Here is a 9,502-nt window from a genome sequence, read left to right on the forward strand (position 1 = left end):
AAGCTGGCCGGGAGCCACTTCAAGTCCGTCACGTAGCGTTTTCGCAGGTGCCTCCCCAGGGCCTGGAGCTCCTGCGCGCCTTTGCGGGTGAGCTGCGCGTAAGGATGCTCGTCGTAGTCGACGGGCCGGAGGCTGGGGTCCGCGAGGGGAAAGGCGGAGGTCCACGCCTCTACCTCCTGCGAAGACGGCAATTTGGAGAGCCAGAGAGCCTGGGTCTCCGGACTATCCTGCACTGCCTGCCCGACGTTGCGCGCTATCGGGGCCCTGTCTCCGTGCCGGGCGATGATCACCACTTGCTGTAGTTTGAAGGAGGATGGGGGGGCGGTGTAGAGACCGTCGCGAGGCCGATAGGAGTGATGCGTCGAGTGCGAGGACGGACTGGAGGTTGGGGTGGAGCAGGCAATGCGCGTGGAAGACGATCCGGCACAGGAAGCACCCGTTGTGTTAATCTCGCGTGCTGCCATTCCAGTCCCGGAAGATACGCTACTCAAGCCTCCTATCACCAAAACCGATGCTAGCTTCCCGTTGCGCAGTGATCGAACACGGAAGATGGAAGAAAAGGAGAGGAAACAAAGGCGCATACAAGTGTTTCAAGGGTATGTTGCGGAAGTGGCAAGCGTATGAGCCGTTTTTGCGCCTGCTCTTCAGACTCTGACGTTCCTGCTGGAATAAATTGAGTTAAACAAGGGAGGAAAGGGTTATAGTGAGGAGGTGATCGTAGCATAAACACGAATATGTCAAACCACATTTCGTTACGCCTGCTAGTCACACGCACACACGATTTTTGTGGCGCCTGGGAGGACATGATAATCCTAAAAAAATTAAGCGGCAGGAGCTACGCCGTTGGCGAGTACCAAGAGATCTGTCTTCTAAAGAGCGCTTGGAACTTGTTCGAGCGCGACAGAAGTGTGTAAAAATTACGTGATCCGTATTTATTTGTATTAATCGACTTCGGGAGGGGATCGTGGCAAACAATGTGTATGCGTGGTGCCCCTTTTGTCTTTGCACATGGTCAGTAAGCTCAACCTCCCCGTTTCCAGCTTTGACCCCGGGAGATAATTCCCCACGTTACCTCATAGTCAGTGTGGACAGAGTTGGTCTATGCCGTCCACGTCAAGCACATCAAATCTTGACGACAAACAGACAGATACACCCGGTCCTCCCAGGAAGAAGACAACCCTCCATCATGCGCTTTTCATCCGGGGGCCTTCCCCACCCCCTCCGCCCCAGCCCTCGCCTGCGCCTACAACACTTACGTCCCAAACACCTTCTCCATCAAAGAATCAGTCCAAACACAGCACGTCCAATATCAGTGCACCTAATAGCTTTCTTCACGATCGAGGGGCTCATCCACCGCGCGCCGTCGCAGACGCACCGCTAACCGTTGCCTTACCGGGAGGCGCCGAGGGCTTTCGTGCTCCTCTCTTATCCCGCAACTGGATACACAAAACAGGCGGGAAGGTGAAAACGGAGGAAGGGCTATTCATGGCCATACTGGTCGACCACGCGCGTATCCCGCTTCCGACCGCCGAATCTCTCCGTCGATCACTGGGTTTCGACCCGCTGGCCCATGACTCTGTGATCTTCTTCGAGCGGAAAGGTCGCAGGCTTGCCGGTAACTTCGGCGCGGTCGTACGTGAAAGCTGGTCCATGTGGAACAAGGCGGCTTATGAATGCTTCGCAGCCAGGGACAGAGGAGCTGCCGAGGCCTTTCAGGATTTCCTGGAAGGCGAGGTGTTTGGATGGCTGGAGTGCGAGGCATGTGGACGCTGGCGCATGTATCCCCGCGAGGATGTGCTGCTTCCCAGAGAGGGCTCCGTTTTTGTCTGCGATCTGGCATACAGCTGGAACCCTGCTATTCAAGGATGTCAAACGGAGCAGGAATTTTCGATCGACAGCGTTGGTACGGGCAGTACCAATTCGAGTACAGCCGCGCCGATCCTGCCAGCGGAAAGGCCGGCGATACCGAAGCAGTTCGAGGCCCAAATTGACACGGCGCATGCTGAAAGGTTGGGAGGAGCAAGCTCTGTGACCGCTAGGCGCCTGCTAGGGAATTCCAAGGACGAGGGGAAGCAATGGAAAGAGAGGGGGAAAGGGAGCGAAGGTCTCGGAGAAGCTTATGGCCGTCCACCCAAAAAAAAAGCGTCATAGGCGGCTCTACCAAAGAGCTGTAGCATGTGCACTGGGCATTGGTCGACTTATTTTGTGTGCACGGAATTTTCCTTTTACAGGGCCAAGTCTACGTACGATCCATTGTTCTATTTCACATCCCTTTTTGTCGACCCACATCTATTCACACGGCTCACATGATCATCCAGCACACGAGCCTATTTCATTATTTTGGTCAGTGGTGAACGCTTTATTTTCAGGGATTTACTTTTTGCCTCGCAACCTCTTGCGCCTTGCGCACGATCAGGTCGGCGATCCGTCTGGCCACCCTCTTATCGCCCCCTCCTTGCCTTCCACCGTCTTTTGGACCCTGCCGCGGTTTTGCGCTGTCATGCTCGGCTGCGAAGGGCATACTTGTGAGCAACACGGCAGCGACGTCTTCCACACGTGCAGCCGCAACGTCCTCGGGCGCCTGGAAGCCCGCCTCGAAGAGCGCCCTGGCCCTGGCGGCATGGACGAGCTCCGGGCCCATTCGGCACAAGGGCAGCAGATCTTCCCCCACCCGGTGCTCCAAGCGCAGGCTCAAGCCCTCAATGAGCCTCGCCAACGTCACCCATTGCAGGTGCTTACAAAACACGACGATCATCCCACAGAAGATCCTCGCCTCGCTTTGCAGGGCTTGTAACGTTCCCCTCCCCACCCCCCCCGTTTCCAGTTGCAGCAGAGGCACCTCTTGAAGCATGTCGTGCAGGACCAGGCTGTACACAAAACGGCGCAACAAGCTCACCTCCTGCCCTCCAACGCTTTTGTCGTTACCGAGCCCATCGCCCCTTTCGCCTAGCCCTCCATTTCTCCTCCCACCTGTGCTGCGGGGCCTGACTACTCGTTCTATGGCGCTTTCGCTCACGCCGATCGCTGCCGCGACAGAGGCAACTTCGGGAGCCCAGCGTTGAGACCGACGTGCCAAGTCATGCCAGTCTGGCGTAAAGTACCGGCGGTTGGGGGGCACGCACAGGAAGAGCAAGTGCAGGTCACTCGAGAGGATGACCCCCTTGGTGGTCGCCTGAGAGAGGGAGGCGAGCATGGCGGTCGCGTCCCGGGGGGACATGCCTGCAAAAAAGGTGGCAGCTCCCAGCTGGGTCCCAAAATAACAAGTTTTGGGTCTTGCCGTGGGCAGGGACGGGCCTGCTCCACCAGCGTGCTCTCTCGTGGCCGCCGGAACCGGTCGTGTGCCATCGACTGCTGCGTTCGCCCCTTGGAGGATGCCTTGCCCCCCGCCCCTCTCGGGATCCAGATGGCTTTCGTCCGGTCCTACTATCGACCCTCCACTAGTCTCTCCGTCTCGCACCGTGCTGCCGCTCACTTCCTTTACGGCTGCAATGCTTCGGCGCCCTATGTACCGATTCTGCACGAGATAGTCCAGGCCCCGGCGAAAGCGCTGGAGCACCTTGCATGCCTGCCCTTCTACCCCCAAGCCCTCTCCGTTCTCTTCCTTGCCTTCCTCCTCGTGAGCCTGCACAGCATACAGGGTACATCGAGCGAATGTCTCCAGCCATCCCTCTCCCCCTTCCTCCTCCTTACAGCCCGCCAGTCTTCCCATAACCACCTCCAGCAGAGCTCGTTCTACCCCTCCTCCCTCACCCACATGCAAGGCGCTCATCATGGGGGGCAGGCATCTGGCAGCAAACGCCCGGGCTGCTTGGACATCCGCCTCTCGTGTCATCAGAATGGCTTCCCCCGTCTCGTCGATGCCAAACCTGCCCGCCCGCCCGCACATTTGCTGGAACTGTGCAACGCTCATTTCCTGGCCGTCGAAGCCTATACGGCTCCTGACGATCACACGACGAGCCGGGAGGTTGACCCCTGCGGCCAAGGTGCTGGTTGCCACGAGTGTCGACAACACCCCAGTCTTGAAGCCTCCTTCCAAGAGCGTTCGCTCTTCCATGGTCAATCCGGCGTGATGGAACGCGACCCCATGCTTCACGCTCTCTTCCAGCTCCTTCGCCAGGCCTACCGACGTCAAGCGCAGCCGAGCCAGCAGCTCATTTCTCCCTTCCTGGACCTTGACGGCCTCAGTCCAAGGACCGAGGCAGGCCGCAAAGGCGCGGGCAATGCTTTTGGCACAGCGTTGAGTCCAGGCGCGGGAGGTACAGAACACGAGTACGCCGTGGCCCTGCGACACGGATTCCAAGCACAAGTGGAGCACGGCTTGAGTTTCGTCCGAAATGGTGGAGGGTAGTTCGCGAAGGGGCTCCCACGCTGAAAGAGAGGCAGAGGCGGAGGAGGCCTTCGAGGGGTTGGGAGGAGGAGCTCTACGGAGTCGCTCGAGGCGCTTGCCGGCACAAAGCAGCAGAGAGAGCTGGACAGGGCGGAAGTCGGTGACGTAGAGATGGGCGTCCAGCCAGGCAGCGACCTGAGGGAGGTTGGGGAGGGTGGCACTCAGGCCGATAATTTGCACTCGAGCCGCATTCTTTCGGGTAGTGCAGTCGACCGTCGCGCCGCCTCGCTGGTCGTTCACTTCGGCCGCAGGGTCCAATCTCACAGCGTTCCCAGTAGCATGGTCAGAGGCCATAAGGGAAGCCTGTGACCAGAGCGACGCGGCCAAACGCACCTTGCTCAGCATGACCTCGATCAAGAAGCCCCTCCCCGCGTCCCCCACCATGTGCAGCTCGTCCACGACCACGACCTTCACCCGCGCCAGTTCTCCGCGTTCCAGCAAGCGGTTTACCAGGGCATTGGCGCGTTCGATGGTGCAAACAGCCACGTGCACGTCCTCTGAGAGGGTCGCGTCCACGGCGTCCGAGTGGAAGGCCTTCACGCCCAGATCCACGCCCGCCCACACTCGACGGAAGTAGCCGGCCTTCTCCTCGGCCAAGGCGACGAAAGGCACCACAAACAAGGCCGTGCCGCCCTCTACGGCGTGCGTCAATGCCCGCAACATCAACAGCTCCGCCACTAGGGTTTTCCCACCGCTTGTCGGGGCGCTGTAGACCAGATTCCGTCCCTCGCGTAGCACCCTCCCCTGGCCTGCCTCCAGGCACGCAACCTGCCAGGGGAAAAGCCGACGGACGCCCAGCTCCTCATACGATCGCACGATGACTTCTGGAATGCCCCACCCCGGGTAGCTCAAAAGATTCTTGGCATCAGTCTCCTCTGTCGAGGCCCTGCCTGGAGGTATGGGGACACCCCCGTGGCTGCTCCCGTCCACGCCACCTTCACCCACTGCCGTCGGTTGTCGCGCGAGCAAGGCCGCTCGAAGGGCACTGCGTTGGGCTGTGAAGGTCAATCCTTGCTGGATCTTAGCCGTGTCTTGTCGATGTCGCTCCATGGCGGCGGGGCCCTGCAACCTCTCCCCGTTCAACGCCAAGTACGTCATCGCATTGCCCCGTCCCCCCCGCCCTCGGCCAGCGGGCCCCTTCACAGACCCGCGATTGGCCTCCACATTGCCGAGCACGCCTTTCCTGTGGCCCACGCCCCTTCCTACTTTCCGCGGATCTCCTCTTCCACGTCGCCAGATGCCCAGACCCTCCACTGGTCGCCTTGGTCCCCCCCCGCCGGGCTCTCCGTTCTTGCCCCCTCTCCCTTCTCCTTGTCTGGATATTCCACGAATCGCCGCCGCGTTGAATGCCGCTGCAGGACCTCCCCAGTCTTCGTTATCACCACAGGTTTCTTGAGGCGCTGTTGTTGAGATTTTTGGAGACAACTTTGTCCTTGTCGTCGTCACTGTTGTAGTTACTGGAGGTGGTGCGGACGGCAACAGATAAGTTTGCTGTCCTTGCTTTTGGCCTACCGCCGACGCCCTTGATGACTCCTGCGCCAATAACTTGGGACCAGAGACATTATCTTGTCCCCGCTGTCTTGAGATGGAGGACGCAAGCGCTGATGGTGGTTGCGTGGGCTCGTGTCGCCGTGTTCGTGTGGGTCTGTAGGGGGGGGGAGCAGGCGCGGAAGGACCAAGCTTCACGCGCAAGGAGCCATCATTGGGATCTTTGGGAACGGGACGGGTCTCTGACACCGTTTTACGTTCAAAGCCGGGAAGATGAAGGGTGGGGGGCAATGTCTCGGAAGAGGATGGCGGGATAGAAGGAGCGGATAGACAAGCAGCAGGTGCCGGCCGGGGTGGGAATACAGGGACGAACGCAAGGGGAATGTTCCCGTCTCGAGGAGGAGAGAGACGACAAGATTGATTGGGAGGGGAAGATGGAAGGACAGGGCCTTGGGCAGAAGGAAGGTTAGTAGCGTTTTGGTCGGGGGGCTTCTCGGGTGGGTGTGCTGAACGTGCTTCAACGGAAAAGACGGTGATTGCTGTGTGCTGTAAACTGCCTTGAACGAGCCTTTCCCGAGCGCGCTGAGATACATATCGACGGGGTCCATCTGAGCCAGGAGTGTCTGCGTGCGGTAGGGAAAAGTCATTCGCCCTTTCATGATCCGATCCCTCTGTCAAGGGCCCCAAGATGGTGATACTCGTGCCCTTTTCCTCTAGCCGGTCAATTTTCCCCGGCTTATTTCCCTGCAAAATTTCGGCTCTCTTACTATGTAGTGTATTCTCGCATTGCAATGTGCAGTCGTCCATGAGTAAGCCTTTTTGGTCGCTGCGGGGTTCAGTAAGGGTCTCATCGTGGACGGGCGGTGCATCAGAGGGAGTTGGTAGGCGGAGGCTAGAGGGGTGGATGACCTTGCTGCAAGCCGCAGTGTCTCTGGTCGCTCCATCATTTCGACCACGTTTTACTCCCCGTGCTTCACATGCTGAGACTGGAGACAGTTCTTTGCTACTCAGGGGAGCTCCAGTTGATGTAGGAAGCGGGACAGGCACAGGTTCCAGCAGCGGCGACTCCATCCCCATGAATTTTATTTTGCTACAACATTGACCGCATTCTTCACATCTCTATGTGTCTAGATAGTATTTCGAGTGTGAGTGCGCGCGAATTGTATGGAAATTTTGGAGACAGGAGCCCGCAGACAGGCCCCGCATTGCGCCAAAGTGGGCGATGCCACGGCGAAGAGATTCCTGCTCGCGTCATCCATGTGATGGAATAGGAACCCAGCACCATCCATGTGATGGAATCCGCCCCCGATGTCATTTGTGTGATAGAATGCGACCCTTCGCTTGTCACCGCCGCAGCACCCCGAGGTGAAGGCACCGATTGCGGCAATGCTGCGATGACAGGCACGATTTTCTCAGCTCTTCCATTTATCCTGCACAATTGGTCACTTATGACAGTTCCTGCACATACAGGTCGTTTGGGACGCCGTGTCTTGTTACAGTCGACGGACGAAGACCGCTGCGTCATTCCAGCTATTTTTTCTTCCGTTTTGTTTCCGCAGAGCGATCTCCTATTCAGCTGTTGTATATTTGAGTATGGGTCAGAGTGATTCCAAAAACAGGAGCAGGAGTAAAGGTAAGTTACGATCTTTTTTTCCAGGGGGTTAATAGAAGCCCTACGAAGCCAGACAACTGCATGTCAGTTCCCTGTTTGACCCTTGGCCTGCCTACACAACTCGCCCTCCACATTCAGGGTCCGATAAAGGTCTGCCGCAGCAGACGATTCCTTCTTCGAAACCAGGTGCTCCAACTGCATCCTCTGCCCCGCGAACGCCAAACCCTTCTCAGGCGATACCCTCCTCCAGCAAACCGCACGTGGCGTCAGACAGAACTCCTAATGACAATGTTTCCCGGCCGCCGCCTATGCCGGCAGCATCTAAGAAGCCGAAAGCTACTCCGTCAAATGTAGCCACCGAGCCTGTAGCAAGCTCTGCACCCACCTCAGCTGTGTCTTCAGAAAACAAAGAAAGGCAAATGGACACAGCGCCCCCGTCTTCCTCCTCCTCCGTGTCGCCGGGTGAAGTGCTGCCCGAGATACGTCCCATAGGGGAAGGAGAGACCATGGCCATGGTCGAGACACCGCCATGTCTGCCCGGCAACGAGAAAAACAACCACAACACAGAAAGCGAGAAAAGAAGTGCTGAGTTGCCTGGAGCTGGCAATAAGAAGAAGGGGAAGCAGCAAAAAAAGAAGAAGAAGGAGTTGGCCAGAACTCAGCCGGGAAGTGGCGACCCGGTCGATCCTAGTGATTTGACCAACGGCAAGCAGCAAGAGGATCAGGAAGGGGAGCGACAGCGGGAGGCCCCAGTAATCCTGATTTTTAAGATCGAACTCACGCCATCACAGATCGAGACGCTAGAGCTGCGAGAGGGGCAGCGGCTTGGCCAGGCCGTCCGAGCATTTTGTCGCCAGCACGGGCTGGATATCGCGGCAGTGGCCCGACCTCTTGAGGACTATCTGCGTGCCAAGACCCCTCGGGGGCTGCTGGCTTCCGGCCCTCCCTCCTCTGACAAGCCACGGAGGCAGCCGAAGGCTGACAGGCCGCGACGGGCCCAGCAGGAGGGGGGAAAGGGAAAGAGAGACGTTCAACAGGGAGGAAAAGGCGGGTCGGGGAGGAAGCCGCGGCGACAAGAGAGGAGTGAGAAGGGTGGGGATGGTGGGCCGGAGGGAGGGAAGGGCGGAGGACGTTGGCGGGGGGATCGAGGCAAGCACAGGGAGCAGTTAGGCGCCGACGCGCGTCCGCACGGGGCCCGAGAGACGCGCGAAGCATCGGGTGGTGCCGGGGGCGGGGCCGTCATGGGTATCACGAGCGAGTAAGAGTTTATGGGAAGCCTACGAATAAGCGAAGCTTTCACTGTTGTCCCCCCCCTCGCCCGCATATGACCTGCGGCGATCTGCCTCGATACAGCAAGGGCTCCGCTACAGTCTAGCGCAAAGGTGGAATGCAGGAGAAGCAAAGGCAGGGAATGACGTGGGTATCGTCCCTGAGGGCCACACGCTCGAGGCGGTGCAGAGGCGCGTGAGGGCTTGAAGACGGGAATGAGGCAGACAAGTAACCAGAGTGCGAAGACTTAATGCTCCTGGCGGTGCAATGCACGGAAAACTTAAGTTCTTGACAATGAACAATCATCATGCTTCCTTTCTCTCCCTTGGCACGCCCCCGGTGCCGACGATTGCCGCGTGCACGCTCGCGTTCTACCTCCTTTGCCGATTCTATGTATAGCATGACAGCATTCTTTTTTTCATGGCGCTTTTTTGGTCGCTGCCTTATCTTTAAATCTACTCCTCCGCGAAGGACATCTCCCCGACCGGATGCCTCTGTCGCGTATCAATAATCGGGTTTGTACAGACCGAGGAAGTTGAATATCTCACATACGAATAAAATTTACAACAACCCCTTGTCCACTTACAGCTGAATTTTCTCCATAAGAAGCCGGCTCCCTACATTATCCCATCGCCTTGCGTGCCGTCTCTCCTGCGGCTCCTTCGGCAAGCCTCTTCACGCGGAAGACAAGGCCGTCTATACGATCGCACGATGACTTCTGGAATGCCCCACCCCGGGTAGCTCAA

General features: G+C 58.2%; 3 protein-coding genes across 3 annotated transcripts; 2 read left to right on the plus strand and 1 right to left on the minus strand.

Annotated features, from left to right (window-relative positions):
- Positions 1-20: 20 nt before the first annotated feature.
- NGA_0712800 (histidine acid) lies at positions 21-464 on the minus strand (the record flags this gene model as incomplete). The annotated part of the gene is made up of 1 exon (XM_005853311.1): positions 21-464. A coding segment is annotated over one exon (444 nt), but the record flags the coding sequence as incomplete, so codon positions are not given.
- Positions 465-1,485: 1,021 nt separating this feature from the next.
- Positions 1,486-2,151, plus strand: NGA_0712700 (uncharacterized protein; the record flags this gene model as incomplete). Its single annotated transcript, XM_005853310.1, has 1 exon — positions 1,486-2,151. One exon carries the CDS (start codon positions 1,486-1,488, stop codon positions 2,149-2,151), a length of 666 nt encoding a protein of 221 aa, XP_005853372.1.
- Positions 2,152-7,339: 5,188 nt separating this feature from the next.
- NGA_0150002 (uncharacterized protein) lies at positions 7,340-8,749 on the plus strand (the record flags this gene model as incomplete). Its single annotated transcript, XM_005853309.1, has 2 exons — positions 7,340-7,508; positions 7,626-8,749. Coding segments are annotated over 2 exons (1,293 nt in total), but the record flags the coding sequence as incomplete, so codon positions are not given.
- Positions 8,750-9,502: the final 753 nt, after the last annotated feature.

Source organism: Nannochloropsis gaditana (genome assembly GCF_000240725.1).
Source record: "Nannochloropsis gaditana CCMP526 unplaced genomic scaffold scaffold961, whole genome shotgun sequence".
In the NCBI taxonomy this organism is placed as follows: Eukaryota; class Eustigmatophyceae; order Eustigmatales; family Monodopsidaceae; genus Microchloropsis; species Microchloropsis gaditana.